The sequence below is a fragment of the Lissotriton vulgaris genome, chromosome 1_1 (assembly GCF_964263255.1).
Source record: "Lissotriton vulgaris chromosome 1_1, aLisVul1.2, whole genome shotgun sequence".
Classification (NCBI taxonomy): Eukaryota; Metazoa; Chordata; class Amphibia; order Caudata; family Salamandridae; genus Lissotriton; species Lissotriton vulgaris.
In genome coordinates, this window is record NC_141685.1 from 1,631,548,898 (window position 1) to 1,631,566,594 (window position 17,697).

A 17,697-nucleotide genomic window follows, 5' to 3' on the forward strand; every position below is an offset into this window, starting at 1 on the left:
CCGTCGTGAGACAACTTCGAGCCGCGCGTGCCCGTGTGGACGTGGCGCTTCCACCCAACTGTGCCCCGCCCAAACAAAATACGTATATATTTTCACCAATCAGCTCGAGGCTATTGCAGCATGTTCTTTTTCCGTTGGCTAAATGTCGTGATGGGCGGGGTTTCAGAGTCAGCACGCCGGAGGGCGGGAGTTTCCGGCGGGGGTGGGGGCATTTGAGTGAAGCAAGTGAGAGAAGAACACAGATCTGCAGGTAACGGGCGTTATTGGGGTGATCTAATGTACTTGTAATTTTGCTGGTGCTGTAAAATATAGCGGCCACATTTTATTAAAAAAAAAAGCGAGGCTCATCTATTTCTGGTATTTTTATTGTTTACTGTACCATTAAACAGATTTCCCTTTTGCCCCTACATTACACCCTTTCGTTTGTTCCCGTTGTCAGTATTCACTGCACCCTAGTTAGGGTGATCAGGCGTCCTGTTTTCTCAAAGATTATCCTGGTAGCTTCAACTAATTTAGAAACCGGTCTTGATTTTTGGAAGAGGGTTAGGTGAATGTGCACATAAATGGACCTTTTTACTCGCTTGCTTTTCCATCGACCCACCCGTTACACCATAGGGAATAGTGTATTTCTTTAAATATTCGTCTGCTGTGCTCCTTGCCTCATTCATAATGTTAATGAGCTGTGTATCAGTTTCAGAGAAACCATAATCTAATGCTTTGGATTGCCAGGGTGTCCCAGGAACTCACCATAGCACGTGGGAGGGGGTGTTTTCTTCCAGGTGTCACTCCACAGGGGTTTGCTCCATTATTTATATTGGAAGTTGGCAAAGCAACCTCAAATGTGTTCTTTTTAATCCGTAGTGCAGTATGCAAATAATTGTATGCGCATTCGTATACTCTTAGAGTGCAAAGAAAGTGAAAGTAAACGAGCTACACTTTTGTGACACAACATGCAAATTCCATCTCCGTTCTTGTTTCTTGGCTGGGAGTTTTGTTTTTAAATGGAACAAAGTGCACAACTTATAGTCTTTCTACGATGTGGTTTTTTACATCAGTTTGGTTGCTATTGCAATGCGGTCTTTGACAGTGGATACTATATTGTAGCCTGTAAGTATCCCAGGCCAGTGCCACCATTTAGTTCTACTATTGTTTGTACTGATCACGGTTTTTGGCTCTGAAAATTTGGTTGCCACTGTCCCTGTTAATAGTTAAGATTTTTCTTTTGAAGTTTCATAGTACTTGAAGAGGTGCGTACAATAACATTCTTTACGCTGAACGTTTTTAGTCATTTATTTAGAAATGTTTGATATAGCGCGAACGTCACCCGTGAGGGTATCAGAGCGCTGTACAAATTGTCATGGAGCACTGTAAGGCAAATAACACCTATTTGGAGATGATCTAGGATGTAGCAGCTCCTAAGGTGCAGGAAGTTGCGATCGTTGGGTCCAAGGTGACGAATATACTTACAAGCTAGTAACCATCCAACCATGGCCTGAACAGCTATTTTGCTGACTATGTCCAGGGTTGACCTTGTCATCTGCCGGCATATAGATATGACCAGCAAGTACTTGATTCACGGAGCCATTGAATGGGTTTGATGACAGTCGCACATGTTGGCTCTGCCCGTGATTACATACTTCGATCCCATTTAGCATTTTGTTCTTCATATTCATTCCTATTATTCCCTTCTCATCCGTCTCCTGGTGGTTCAGTTTGCCACTTTTTTAGGACCCATTGCATCTGCCCATGTTTTGTCGCCGTTATCCCCATCTTAGTTGTTGGTTTTTATAATGCCCCCACCTACCACCTCTGATGTTTTCCAAACTAGCAACTTCGTGTTGAACTCTATAATGGACCCCACGGGTTTCTTCCATTTATGCCTTTCTCCCCAGGTGTGTTCCCATTGCATAGATATTTTTTATTGCTTCCTACTGCGCCCTTAATGCAGCTGCTTTTCAAAGCTCGCTTCCCTCCTCTAAGTTGCAGATCGCATTACCCTTGATGCTGGAGCCTGTGGTTTTCATTTGACGCCCCCTCTTATGTATATTTTTGGACAGCCCTTGTTAATCTTTTCGTCCGTGTTAGTTAGTTGTTGTTGCCTTTGTTGATTTCCAGTTTTCCTTCTGCATTGGTTACCCTTGCAAATCTTCTTCCATTGTGATTGTCGCTATTGTTTGGTACCCACGTCCCACCCATCTTGCTTCCTATTAGAAACCCCTCTTATTGCATTGGTTCCCGTGGCACACCACACCCTTTCTTTTTGCCCACCCCACCTTCAATTATTGAGCCTCTTATCCCTTGCTTTCAATTGTACTTCTTTCTTCTCCGCTCCAATTATGCCCCTCCTCTGTTGACACCTATGGCTGTGTGAACATTACATTTCCACAGGCCTACTTAGTCCTGTTGTTTTCCTTTCTCCTTCATGATAGTTATAACTGCCTTGTCTGTTTCCCACTGGTAATGTAAAGAGTTTTTTGTAAGGTGCACTTGTTACGTTCATGAAAAGTTTTGCGCTCTGGGTGGAGTTCTACGGGAATTGGCTTAAGAACTCCTTTATCTTTGTGTTTTCTTGCTGTCCGGTGCAGTATAAACTTACTAAGTGCTGATCCCAAAAGAGTTGGTGTATAGGAATGAGCAGCAGGTGGGGTGGTCACTTGTTTCATCAATGAGAAGTCTAAGTCAGGAACAAACTACTACGGAGTGAGTTCTCTTTATTCTATTGTCTGAATTTGTATAGGGCAAACCACTGTTGCAGCATCTTAGTTCATCCTCATTCTGAGATCCTTTGTGTATTGGTGTGGAAAGACCGGCTATCAAATTGTATGTTTCGTTGTTTGATGTTGTCTTTTGTTTAGTTGGTTGTGGTTAGTAGAAAGTTGTTGATCTCTTTAGGGCTGAGGGTTGCCTGTTGACATCCTCTGCACTACCGCCATATTCCTAAACACGTTGATGAGTTGCTAGCACTAAAACAGAAAATGCTTCTGTATTTCTCATTAAAGAATTTCCTTTTTCAAAATTATAGTTGAGACTCCAGTAACAAGCTTCCCTCGCGCTCCAGTTTTGATTATTTTATCAAAACTGGATCCCGGTGGGTCCACTCAGCCTTTCATCCATCTGAGGTCGATAAAATGAGTATGTTTGAGTTGGGTAATGTTAGACCTGGCTTCCTTGGCGTGGGTCTCCTTGCATTCTCTCCCCTAGGCCTCCCACGTGAATGACCCATTATTCAGGCTGGACTCGTTCATGCTCCACACAATAGCCCCGTGCGAGGCCTTCTAATGATAAACTAACCTCTGACTTCACAGATTCACTATGACGCCGGGGAGGTAACAGAAACTCCAGAGTAGCTCCCCCGATCTCCAGGGTTCATGAGACATACTTGTAGAGAATAACTGTAGAAATCCCCAGTGTAGAAATAGCCCTGGTTCTCAAGATCCATGACTCCTTATCCGCAAACCGGACTTCGGGCCATGAGAAACGTGGAGGCCGAAAACACCATGCCAAGTTGTATCCCCAGCCTGGTTTAGCTGGCAGCCTCTAAGTAAGAGGGTGGGAGTAGTTTGTCGAGCTTCCTGCCTCCCCCAGGGGCCGGCCCCACTCCCCGCTGGCCGTCTGACGACCCTGCCGCCGACTTTGAAAGGAACAAGGTGCCATCAGGCAGGAAGCCCCCACAATCAGGGCAGGGGCACCAGGGAACCCCCTGCAAGATCAAAGAACTTCAAAGACATCAGACACTAGAACTGGAGGTCCCTTTTCTGCTCCCAGTTAGATGACTTTTGGAACCCGAGAGCCCTGCTGACTTTGTCCCGGCTCGTCCGACCCGTACCTCAAGGACGCTTAGTTTCCCACAGCTCGAGCCCTGCTGACCTGGTCGCGGCTCGACTCGTATTCAAGGACGCTTCATTTCCCACAGCTCGAGCCCTGCTGACCTGGTCGCGGCTCGACTTATTCAAGGATGCTACGTTTCCAACAGTTCGAGCCCAGCTGACTGTGTCGCGGCTCGACTCGTACGCTTCACCTCCTGTATCCTGAGCCCTGCTGACCTGGTTGCGGCTCGACTCGTACTCAAGTACGCTTCGTCCCCTACCTCTGAGCCCAGCAGCATTTCAACGCGGCTCGGGACCAGCGAGCCGGATGCCAGGTACGCTTTGTTCCCAACAGCCCAGCAGCATTTCAACGCGGCTCGGGACCAGCGAGCTGGACGCCAGGTACTCTTCGTGCCCAGCAGCATTTCAACGCGGCTCGTGACCAGCGAGCCGGACGCCAGGTACGCTTCGTACCCAACAGCATTTCAACGTGGCTCGTGACGCGAGCCGGGCGCCAGGTACGCCTCGTACCCCCCTCCGCAAACCAGCAGCTACTCATCGCGGTTCCCCGGAACTGACCCGGACTGCCGTACGCCTCGTACCAGTGGATTCAAACCCACCTCCCGGTTAACTGTGAGTACCTGAGTCGCCCATCACGACTCGAAACTAGACCGAACTGTTCCTCGTGACACGCGCATGGGTTCGCCGCTGTCCCCAGCCTTATTGTAGTGTGTACCCCTTTCCCTTATTGACCTGGTGATAAATGTTACATAAAGAACCCCCCCTATTTTTTATATACAACTGGTGGGGTGTCCATTTGTAGTGTGGTGAGACCTTACTGTGCATGACCATAAATGCGTGACCCTCTCATCTGAGGATCAGTCTAAAGTGCTCGGCAACGTTACCAAGGGGGGGTAACTGTCTACCCACCCTAGAGGAGGTGGGTCCCTGTTTGCCAGAAATATCTACCTCGGCCAACCAGAGACCTCCAAATCTAACAGGTAATAATAAACATCTGTTAATCAGCGCCAAGAGACCCCATTGGGATGAACGTGCGCTTTACAAACACACATTATGTTATAACTAAGCGCTATAAAAAAAATAGTGTATTTCGTTCACATTCCATTTCACAAAATATTTTAATTTCTTGAAAATGGGACAGATGTGAAATATTACACAAATGACTTGTGCATCTGTTGAGTTTGTGGTAATTTGCAAATAGAATGCTATTATTTTGTTACAAAGTTATTTATTTTGTGTTGTTTCGAGACAAAAAAAAAAGATTTCTTGCTTTTCCTTGTATTGTGTCTACTTGATAATGTCGCCTCGCTTGTCCTTTGTGTTTTTCATTTGTCCTTCGTCAGGATGTCAGTGGGTTTAGCATTTTTTAGTGTTTACTTACACTGCAGGGCTTCTGTTTCAACTGTAGTGGCATCAAGTGTGCATCTACCAGTTGCTTTGATTCCTGTTAATTCAGTTCAGAAGGTCGGTCCCTTACCAGAATACTATGCTGACCTTTCCAGACTCTCTTCCTAGTGCTAAAATAGGACTGTTGTATGATTGTAGTCTTAGTCGTATCTGTGATAGCCAGAACATTGAGATCCTTCCTTCTCTACAGTAGGAAGAGGTTGGAGTCGGTGTTTGGCAGGTACTGCCAGATTCTGAGTACCTTTGCCTCCTTTAATTTTAAAGGGAGAGTACCTGCACTTTTCAGTGAGTGTGATGTTTTTGTTGGAAGTGTGCAGGGACTTCCCAGAGGCAGGCCTGTACTCTAGGATAGTTAGTGCTGAATAGTGGGCATGCTGAACCGGTTTCATTTGAATGAGAGTAATGCTTTTAACTTGTTCACTGAGTTAGGGATGCACTCTTGCAAATAAGAGACTTTGTTTAAAATATCAGTATTGTGTTCTTTGTTGGCCTGTTTGAATACCTGACTAATGTCAATACTATGTAAGTGCACCTGTTGGCTAGTAGTAGGGTTTTCATTAGGAATTTAGTGCCAGTGGGCATGGTGAGATGGAAGTTGAGGCACGCCTCTGACCAAACGCTCTATTTATGTTCTCGGTTAGTAGGACTGCTCCATAGCGTACTGTATTGCAAATTGACCAAGTTAACTGAATTTTCAGGCTGTAGCTAGACTTTTAAAAATATGTAACCATTTGTAGGTGAACCTGCACAATCACATTATGAGGTCCATCGTTACATGTAGGCATACGTGCTGGGCGTACAAATGTTCTTGAACGAAGATGCAGCAATTCTTTCAATTTGTGTATCTGCTCTAGAGTTCACTCTCCAAGCTGTACAGTGGGAAACTTTGCCATAAATTGAGAACAAACCTTCTGGTTGGACTTCAATCTTTCGGGTTTAACTTGACAGCATCAAATGTTTTTTCTCCTGGTGCTTCTGTAGCTTGTACTCAGTGAAAGTTCTGTCCGATGCTTTTGAAAATGGACGATGCCCCTAGATGGGCAAGCAGTCACAGCTGTCATGCTACAAGTTCTTTTCCTGTATTTCTCCGACTCTGCTAGTGAGAGAAGACCAGTTTTAAGAGTAGTATTACATTTGATTTTGCGTGCAGAAATCTTATCCATTCTTAGGCGATTGGTAGTGTCAGTAGTCTGAAATCGGAGCCCCAATCGACAGTCCACAGTTTTCTCACTGACTATCTAGAATGAAGCAGGATTTGTTGCCATTTCACAGCCTGATAGTTCCAACCATTGGGTGTGGTTTGTTAGCTGGTGAGGGTTAGTTGAGCTAGATCCTTAGGAGAGTTTCAAGATATGACAGTGGCTCTCACAATGCCTCATGTTTAAAGACAAGTATTTTATTACATTGTCTTGCTAAGTTCATAATGAATCCAGCAGTGGAAGTGATTGATTGAACTAGAGCCTTTGGTATGTCACTGTCACACAAGATGACGGGTATAAGATACAGCAGTAGGCTCTTTACTAACTGGACCGCTTTCTTTTTCAAGGTACACCTCCGCCATGGATGTGCGCCACTTCCTCCTGTGCCTTTCATTCTGCACATTGTGTGCTTTGAGCAAACCAACAGACAAGAAGGAGCGGGTTCACCACGACCCTCAGCTTAGTGATAAGGAACATAATGACGACCAGAACTTTGATTACGATCATGATGCTTTCCTGGGAGCTGAGGATGCCAAAACATTCGACCAGTTAACACCAGAGGAGAGCAAGGAAAGGCTTGGGTAAGAATATATGTATTTTGTTTATTAACCAAATTGTATTGATTTTGGGAAATCTTGTACATCAAATGATGTGTGTGAGGAAATGAGTTAATTAAATGGTGTAGTTGTGCAAACTCACAGTGTAAGAAAGTACATTTCGTATCTAGTCCAGTCAGGTTTGTTTGTAAGACCATAGACTAGTCCTGGGTAGCTGTGGCTCAGAGCAGTTGGGCTTTAGAAATAAACACATATAAAGCATTTAGTACTAAAACAGTTGAATAAGAAGAAAATGCAACACTAGTAATCAGAAAATATTTTAAAAAATAGGCTGTATTTTTATCTCTAAATAGGATTCCGGAGATCTGAATTTTTAAAAGAAACAATAAATCACAGATTCTCACTTAGCACAATAAATCATTGTAATCTGCGATTCTTATGTTTAGAATTGGCCACGACAACTTGAAAATGGCTGTAGAAATTCTTGTGATGACCAGTTCAGGCAGGGTGCCAATCACTGGGACAAATAAGGTCCAGTTGAACAATTACCTTGCAGTCAAAGGAGTCTCCAGTCCAGTTTCAGGCACTATAGGCAAACTGCCATAGACATTGGTGGAGTGGTCCTGATGCAAAGGATTCAGAAGATACTTCAGGGTGCTGAGAATGCTGAGCCGGTGTTGGAGGTCTTCCTGGGGCCACCCCTCGGTCCCAAAACTTGGTGGGGCGACTTTAGACACAGGGTCCGATGGCCCTTGAACTACGGGTGAAGTCCAGACAAAAAAGTTTCTACTGGTCTCTGGTTACAGCGAAACCAATGGTTCCCTTTAACTGGCAGTAACTTCCTTACTGTGTGACCAAACTACATTCTAACATCTCTCCTGGGTCTAGAAGACTTTATTGCAACTTTTGAGGGCCCCGCATCTGTCTCCCAGGCTGCACTTCGGCAGTCAGCGGCGATCAGGTGCTCTTGGCTACCAACTCGCCGTGGCAGACTTTGTTGGCTTTTATGGCCCTGTGGCTGTAACAGGGAGCCAGCCAACTGATTGAAGTCACCTTCTCTGTCGGGTTATTGGGAGTGACTTTTTCTCAAGCGGGAAACCACAGGCACATTTCTTTTTGCTGACCCCAGGTGCAGTAAAGGCTTTGGTGCAGCCTGTCTTTGCTTGGTTCAGGGAATAGCACGGCAGGCCTTCTTCGGTCCTGACTCCAGTACAGATGTGATCTGAGGTCTGTGTGCCACCTTTATGCCCACTACAAGCTCAGAAGGATGGCGTGGCTTACTACCCAATCAGCCTACAAGGTCCCTCCTGCCTGATGACAACTGCCTGTGCAGTGCCTGTGAGCAGCTTCTAGCTTGTTCTGCACTTTTCTGCCCACTTTCAACATGGCAGAACTATTCTCTTGGTGTGTGGAACTTCCCTAACCGGTTCCAGAGGTGTGGCTACCTGGTGGCTACAACCCCCTTGAAAACCTAAACTATTTGACAACAGCTTCTCCTTCTCTGTCAAAGATGCCAGCCTGTCTGCTAAAACAAAAGAGCACCTCCCTTTGAAGCTCTCCATTTGGGCTCACATTCTGTTTGGTCTACTGGGAGGGTTTAAGGTATTCCAGATTCGGACAGGCGCGCAACCAAGTAACCGCAAGGTATTGTACTGCTAGGGGGTATCAGAATCCAGGCAAAAGGGCGGGCGGTAATCCCTCGTAACCGCTCAAAGGTGGATCACAAAATCCACACAAACTTACACAAAAACAACAAAACCCCTGCACTGGGAAACCAACAATAATGTCTGAGTGATTTCTAGTTACTGTAGCATAAGTAAAATGTGCACATCGAAAGTTTCTCAAAGTCAATAGATTGCAAAGTGCCGAGAAAGGAATTTCAATGAAGTAGAGTTCTTGGTATAAAACACCGGTTTATTGTTCCTCTTGTACTGGCCAACACGTGTTTCATCGCAGGGAAACAGACTGCGAATCTTCAGGGCCTCTTGAAAGAAAGAACCGGAAGTGGTGTTGTGGCCGACGCCCGAAAGCGCTACTGCTTCAATCTCTTCTCCTCCCGGTTATGGCCTCCTTACGACTACACTAAGGAACCATCAAACTACGCGAGTAAAGTTCATCACCCATATTTCGCCCTTTCGGGCGTCGGCCACAACACCACTTCCGGTTCTTTCTTTCAAGAGGCCCTGAAGATTCGCAGTCTGTTTCCCTGCGATGAAACACGTGTTGGCCAGTACAAGAGGAACAATAAACCGGTGTTTTATACCAAGAACTCTACTTCATTGAAATTCCTTTCTCGGCACTTTGCAATCTATTGACTTTGAGAAACTTTCGATGTGCACATTTTACTTATGCTACAGTAACTAGAAATCACTCAGACATTATTGTTGGTTTCCCAGTGCAGGGGTTTTGTTGTTTTCACATTCTGTTTGGCCTTGCTGACAAGGCGAGGTTACACCTCCTGTCTTGACAGATCCATTGTGTAGGAAAGTGCCCTTTCTGCATGGTTGCCTCTAACTTTTTTGCCTGATGCAATTTGACTGAGTATTGTCTGGGTCCTGGCCAATCAGGCTCCGAGGGCTTGTGTTCTTATCTTATATCTGTATAATTTTTTTTTTTTGTAAGGGGTACCTATGGCACCAAGGGAAAGGCCTCTGAGGGCTGCAGCATGTATTATGCCACCCTCCGAGACATCTCCTCGCAAACAGGCACCACTGCCATTGCAGCCTGCGGGTTTTGGTGCAGCTAAAAGTGAAGAGTTGACACGGCACACATCCCTATGTGCCATGCCTGCCCAGCTCTGCATGAGGCCTAGGTAAATCACTCTTATGGTAGGGTGCACTCTCTCTCATGTGAGGGCCTATCAGAATGAGAAGACAGGCCTCTATAATATCTAAGGACATTCTTGGATATTATAAGTGCACAGTAAAGCCATCCTGAGTATATGGTCTGGAAACTGGTCATTATGACTATCCTAGCAGCCACCGAAGTCATCTGTGGCGTCCCGCAAGGATCATCACTCAGCCCCACCCTCTTCAACGTCTACATGAGCCCCCTCGCAACCATCGCACGTCAACACAACCTCAACATCATCTCCTACGCTGATGACACTCAGCTGATCCTCTCACTCACCAAAGACCCAAACACCGCCAAAACCAACCTACATGAAGGGATGAAAGAAGTAGCCGAGTGGATGAAGCAAAGCCGTCTGAAACTGAACTCGGACAAAACGGAAGTCCTCATCTTAGGTGCATCCCCTTCCGCCTGGAACGACTCTTGGTGGCCAACGGCCCTAGGAAAAGCTCCCATACCGACGGACCACGCACGGAACCTGGGCATCATCCTGGATTCCTCACTCTCGATGCCCAGACAAGTCAACGCCGTCACATCATCATGCTTCAACATCCTACGCATGCTCAAAAAACACTTTGCTGGATCCCCGCCGAAACAAGAAAAACGATCACCCACGCACTGGTTACAAGCCGTCTGGACTACGGAAACACCCTCTACGCCGATACTACCGGAAAACTGCAGAAAAAACTCCAACGCATCCAAAATGCTTCAGCCAGACTCCTACTAGACACCCCCCGCACAGACCACATTTCCGTTCACCTGAAAGACCTTCACTGGCTCCCCGTCAACAAGAGAATAACGTTCCGTCTCCTCACCCACGCACACAAAGCCCTCTACGAACTTGGACCCGATTGTCTCAACACGCGCCTTTCCTTTTACACCCCACCCGCCAGCTGCGTTCGTCCAACCAAGCCCTCGCCTCTGTTCCGCGCATCCACAAAGCCACCATGGGGGGACGATCCTTCTCCTACTTAGCGGCCAAAACCTGGAATTCCCTTCCCATCCACCTCCGCCTTACTCAAAACCACTTAGCCTTCAGAAAACAGCTTAAAACCTGGATATTCGATAAATAACCCCCCCCTTCCTCAAGCGCCTTGAGACCCTCTGGGTATGTAGTGCGCTATATAAATTTTGACTTGACTTGACATGATGGCTTTACTGAATCCGGGGATGTTTGATATCAAATATATCAGAATAATAAACCTGCACTGATCCCAGTGTCAGATTTATTATTCCCCACACTCAGGGGTTTCTTTTAGGGGGGAGACCCCTGAACCAAACCAGCCTCTGGTGGGTTTCTGACTAGTGACCACCAGCTTCCCACCACGAGACAAGTATCTTGACCCCCTGGGGTGGGAGCCTTCGCTCACTGGGCCCAGAAATAAAGCCTTTCCTGGGCGTAGGTGTTCACACCTCCCCAGGTCAGGCAGAGCCATATTCAGCAGGGGCGCTTCAAAGCCCTTGCTACCTTTGCAAAGCTATCCCCAGCCTCTCCTACTGTCAGAACAGGCCCCCTTCCCACCCCCTTTTGGGCAGGAGGCCAGGCAGAAAAAAAGTAGACCAACCCTGAAGATGTGCCCACCTCTGCCGACCCAACCGCTCATGCAGGGTAGGCAAGGTGAAGCCCATTATTCAGTGCCCGCCATCTTGTAGATGGCTGGCACCTTTCAATCGGGTATAGAGATGGTGCCCAACCGCCCAGATGGGGTGAGCAGCCTAAGGGTGTAGTAGGACAGTAGCCCATTGGCTACTACCTTGAGACCCCTAAATACAGTGTTTAGGGGGCAGCCCTGAACCCAGAAGCTAGACTCGACAAGAAGAAGGACTGAAGAACTGTGCTGCAGAAGAAGAGAACAATGAAAACTGCTTTGGGACCAGCCCTACCGGCCTGTTTGCTGCTTCGGATCCCCTGCCATGTCCTGCACCCAGCAGTCTCTAAAAACCCCGGGCACCTGTCCTGTCCAAAAGACTCTGTTCTCCTGTGGAGACTGGATTTGTCCAACAGCAACCCAAACCAGGACTCCACAATTCAGCTGGAACCGTAAGACTCACCACTCTGCACTTGATGCCCAAGTCTGAGTGGCCCAACACCCCAGCGAGGTCCCCCCGGCGATTCTGACCTGGGATCCAGCGTTGGGCGATTTCCTCTTTCCCTCTCCTCGACGCCTACATCCTCATCTTGAAGAGTCCTCGGGACCGAAATCTGTGAGAAGAACCCGACCTGAAAAGACAACCCTGCACCCGCAGCCCCTGAGTCGGGAGGTACCCAACCTATGGTGTCCAGCAACTCTTCAACTTCATCCCCCAGTCGTTGGTTCCCTTCGTCCAGTATTCTGGCCCCAGCCTGCAGTCCTTTTCCTCGACCTGCAACCTCCATAGGAAAACATTGGGCTCCCGACGCCTCCTAAGCACCCTCCAACCGCCTGCTGGTGATGTGGACTTGATGCTGACCTGGAACCCCCTTTGTCTTAATCTTAAACCCTGGAGCTTGCTCCCCAAGACAGAGTGGCCTGCTCGTGAGCAGCCCCCAACCGAGGTTCTGCCTAGCCCCATTGGCTAACATTGGCACCCTGCACCTGGCCACCCTAGTGCCGCTGATGGTGCACCTCGAGTGCGGACCTGAACCATGGTTCTACCCCCTAAAACTCTGTTAACAAAACCGTTTCTAAAGTACTTGCAACCTATTTCTTTGACTGCAAAGTGATTTATATGCTTCTACAAAAAAACAGTGCACACTGTATCTTGCAAAATACAATTGTATTGAAAGTATTACTTACCTGCTACTAAGTAAGTCTTGGTTCTAGAAATAAAAAATAATAAAGTAACAACTTTTCACACAGGCAGTTGGTCTTGATTCAGTCTTTGAGTGTGTGACATCATTTCTTGCCTGAGTGTGTACAACAAATGCTTACCTTTACCCTCTGCTAAGCCTGACTGCTCAACCACACTTCCACAAAAGAGAGTAAGGTATTATCTACTTTAGCCTCTGCTATACCTGTCGGGGTTCATTGGACTCTGTGCACACTATACCTTACTTTGGTATAGTATATACAGAGCTAGTTTCCTACACATTTTTTCTTTCCAGAGAGTCGTTCACATCATTCCCCAGGAGGACAGAAGACTATCTTGAGGACATCAGCTTGTGTGCAACCGTAAAGAGTCACTAGAAAACGTTGGGCAGCAAAGTAGTAAATTTTTAAATTGACATTTTGTGAAAAAAGTTGCATTAAATTAGACTTGTGAGTCTGAGTGTAACAGTTCTTCTGATACTTTGAAGTAACTATAGTAGTCCCGTTCAGGAGTTTGCGCAGCTGAGTTTGTCAGTCTGTAACCTGTACTCGCCAAAGGGGCTGCTAGCCTTTCTTTAGAAAAAAAAATGACAGTGTGATGTTTTTACTGTCTGGACATGTAAAAACACCTCCTACATTTTAGTATACAACACTCTGCCTTAGGTCTCGTTAGGCCTGCCTTAAGGGTAACTTATATGTACTAAAAGGGAAGTTTTGGGCTTTTCCATTAATTTAAATGGCACAGTAGAGTTAGAAGTTTAAAACTGCTCTGCCAGCCTGCAGTAGCAGTCTGTGTGTCATGTTTTACCTTCTTACACTCGTGGTGGCACAACCAGTGCTACAGGCCATGAGTCACTCTTTGAATTACAAGCCCTCGTTGCAGGGATTCTGCTCAGGAACAGAACTATGCTTGGGACCATAGAACATAAGCAGGTAGGGAATAGGTCTCCATACCACCTCAGTGCCATGAGCTCGAGTCTGACTAGCTTTAGTGTCTCATTTTCCCTCCTACTCATAACCAAAGGAACAAGTGACTTGACACCCCAGACCACAATACTACTGACCCTCTCAGGAATCGTGGTGACGGGGCACTCCCTTTTGCGCACACAATGGTACTCCATAAGATACGAAAGAGACACGCAGGAAGTTTGAAATGTTTATTTAAACTATTGTGCTCTGAAATGCAGTATTCGTGCCACAATAAGAAAACAACTCCCTAGCAAAAATACCGTTAGCATTGTCAATAAACCGTAGATTATAAAAACCCTGTTATATTAAGACTGAATACCCTAACCCCCTCCCCTTCTACTGGAGCAAAACTGATTATACAGCAAAGAGCTCTAGGTTTAGTAGCATACACAGATGAATGTATTACATCTCCGATGCAGCTGTGATCGTCTCTCAGGAAAAATCGATCTCTCTCTGTGTGTTACATTACTGTGCGTACCTCTTTAACAAGGTACATGTGTTCATACACAACATCTGCATTTCTGTGTTGTCGGTGTGAGTGCCTGACCAGCACATCATAACAAGGGACATTGTTGTTTGACCTTGTCTGCTGTTCAAACTAAATCCCAGGAAAGAACAGAACAAGAAAACAACTGCAAGTTCTGTGTGAAAATATAATGTAGCACAAAAGGAAACATGATTATGTTGTAATGTGTGCAAATCTAACGCCTCCTGTGTTGTGCAGTCACGCTAACATAGGGGAAAACTACAATTGGCCCTGGTACAAAATACAAGGGCCCTAAATAAGTTACCTTGTGCTAGTTGGGTATAAACCAATTAAGCATACACATTTAAGAGTCAGAGCACATGCACTAAGGCCTGATCAGCAGGCACTAGAGTCATTACATCAGTGCCTAATTAGACCCCAGCACAAAAATGGAAACTTTGCAGCACAAAAATGTAAATGTTGCTGCATTATTGCAGCACTTTATTTTACTTGTAATCATTCCTTTTCAGTCTTAAATCCATGGAAACTGTATTTAGCAGAGTATTCTACTTTGAAACAGGCATGTTGAAAGTGGCAGAGAGTGTTTATCTTCGCTCATGGTATTGCCAGAAAATTACTTTTCTCCTTACCAGATTTAGGGCCCTCGTTGTTTAAAAGCGGTCATCGAACGTGAATAGATAGTTTCATCAACAGCTATTATGTCATAATGTAGTAGCTGTAGAATGGTAAGAATACTCGCATGCAGATTACCGGATCCTTTTTGAAACATTCAGATTATGGATTTAAGCAGGATAATGGCAATAGGCACCCCATATACCTTTATCTGTCATCTGTGCATACTTCCTTTGTTGGCACAATGTATGATTGACAATTGCAATTACTCTTCATAGAATGCTGCATATTTTTGCAACTATTTGTGTGCAACTTTTGAGAATTCCATTTAAAATTATTGTGTGGAATTATTTTAACCAACATAGCAAAGAATAAAAAGTGAAAGGAGTGTGTCATGGATGGGTCGTGTGAATGCTTTGCATCAACGCGCTAAACGCTCGCTGCTGACATCTAGATAACCTGTAGGTCACATATTCTTACTATATCAGTGTTAACTCGGCGTTTTGTACTTTCAAGGTTGAGGAATTTAATACCATTACATCTGGTGCAGGTATTGTCATTTTACAACCTTTAAAAGAGCAAAAGTATTTAAAATAACAGGATTATTTTTTATTATCTGAAAAGGAGCATTTGTACTGGATAAGCACAGATTTTGTCGAGTAAATTTGGCTTTGAAATTTGGGTTGCAAAATTTGAGAATTAATTGTAAAGTGTGCATGATTGTTGCAGTGCTTTTATTTTAGAAAGGTTCAGAAAAGTTTCGAAAGCTGATGAATTGTTCAAAAACAACATAGACATCTCTAGCAATAGAAAGCTTTCTTCAGAGATGTTGTAGAATTAATTGACTTTGTAAACAAAATTCTTATAGAAGTGAGAGTACAGGAAAATATCCCCTCCACGAAGTACTGGTATCTTCCATACGCCCCGAAGGGCAATGGGGACAGAACTTGCCATGTTTCAATCTGGCATAACTAAAATATTTAACAAAAATTACTGTCACTATGAATAAATTAAGTGACGGCCAAAGGAAACAGAGCACAAAAAAAGAGTGGCCAAAGATGTAAAGTGAGGGGCCACATTCTTGTGGGAATCGCTGCACTGAATGATGTTTTAAACAAGAAGCTTTAGAAGCCAAACTACTCTCTACACTCAAGACGGGCAGTCTTTCAAATGTGTCTGCTGCAGCCAGCTGTCATCATCTGTGCGGTTCTCAGGAGGATGTCGACCATGCTGCCATAAATTGCTGCTGCCCGCTCTCTGCGACCGGCTTCCTCTGCTGTTTCAAGATTTTGTTCTGCACTCTTCCTGGGGTGTCAGGCTTCTGCTGCTCTCTTGCAGAGCTTAGGAGTCAGAAGGCCGGCTGCATCGTTGATGGACATGGCTTACTTGAAGCTCACACTGCACCCGAGCCCCAAAGCAAAAGGCACCTGTGGGGCTGAAGAGGTGGGGGGTCAAGCTCACCATTAGGACTCCTGAACGTAGACCGAGAGGGGCTTGGCTGCCATGGGGACAGTCGGACCCAAAAAGACGTGATTATTAGGGCGAGCCCAGCAAGATTAAAAACAGTGCCTCTGTGTCTGCCAGCCTGCTGATTTAATCAATCTCCTTCCTGTGTGCAGGGTCATAGGGGTAGATCACTCTCCCGGCACAAAACAAGGCAAGACATCACCCGTATCCGTGAGTGCCCCTGTCTACCCTGGCAATGTCGAATTCCTTTGACATTAGGACTGGAGCTACAGCGCATTACATACCGGACCTGTCTGCTTGCAGAAGCCCTGCTTGTGTGTGACCAAGTCCGGTGTAGCCTATTTCTATTCCCTAAACCTCGCTGTATTTCCTGACCGACAGCTGTACGTAAATGTAAATGTATAGGCATTTATATAGCGCACTACTTACCCGGAGGGTCCCAAGGCGCTTCGACCGCTGCGAAACCCTTCCTGGCTTCCCTGAGAGATGGTCCCTTTATGGGTATCTCCAGGGTGAGACCAGGCATCCCCAGCGGTCTGGTGGGGTCGTTAGTGAAGATGAGGCAAGCTAATGCCCAGAGTTGCCGAGTGTGATCGCTGATCAGAGTGGGCACCGAGGCGAGAGAATTATCGAGTCCGCTGACCCTGGTCCAGAAACCTGCCGCGCCGGGAATTGAACCCTGGTCCCGGGCCGCCCTCTGCTCTCGGGTCTGCCGCCTCTAACCAGTGAATCAGTGTGTGCATGCTGATAATTATAATGGGCCAGTCTGCCGCGAGACCTTTTTTTGCAGATAGAAATTTAAATATCGCGCTCTTCATCTGATTGCATGATTATTTTGTGAATCGCATAATCACGAAATGCTGGAGTGTCTGCCTAATGGTCAAAAAGTGGGGGTGAACCTGCAAAAGCCATTTCCTCACACAGTGGAATCACGACAGTAAAAATCATCCCATAGACCTACATCATAATTCATTATATCCATCACACTAAACCATAATAGTTCCACCATTTCCTCCAGATTTTACGATGTTTAGGAGGGCAGCCTCTTGTACTGCAAATGGGGTCCGCTCCTTTCGCATACCAGTCCATTGCAGAACAGTATGATGTTTCAAGATTAATTTTGCCCTCTAATGCTGCCAGGTGCAAACTCAAAGTTAAGTGTTGTTCATGGGCTTCTTTCTCATTTTAAAAGGGACAGCTAGTAAAGAGTGTGGACGTTATAAGTTTCATAGCAAATAACATGCCATTTGGCAAATCCTCAGCGTACATAACCTTTGTATCTTTAGTACTCTCACTGAACGTGTGCTTCCCTCTCTTTCGTATGTATGCTTTTGCATGTCCCATCCCATCCATAGTTTCTATCTATTTCTATTTTGAGGTCATCCATATTACCCCATGAGTGTGCAGCCCTTTTCAGGGCAGGTTGATCAAAGTGGGTCTTGGGTTCGCTTCCTCTGCCTACGGGCAAAACATCGCAATTTCACACCATTCTGGGAGAATGACGTGCTAATGGAACGCACCCTGTTCCGTTTC

General features: G+C 45.8%; 1 protein-coding gene across 2 annotated transcripts in view; it reads left to right on the forward strand.

Annotated features, from left to right (window-relative positions):
- The first annotated feature begins 205 nt into the window (after window positions 1-205).
- CALU (calumenin) overlaps window positions 206-17,697 on the forward strand; it is a 57,709-nt gene continuing 40,217 nt past the window's right edge. Inside the window, exons 1-2 of one of the 2 annotated variants that reach the window (XM_086918857.1) lie at window positions 206-250; window positions 6,781-7,014. In XM_086918857.1, the coding sequence (XP_086774983.1) occupies window positions 6,794-7,014 (221 nt within the window). In that variant the 5' untranslated portion in view covers window positions 206-250; window positions 6,781-6,793. The remainder of the gene's footprint in view (window positions 251-6,780; window positions 7,015-17,697) is intronic. The other variant, XM_086918858.1, reaches the window with a different exon arrangement.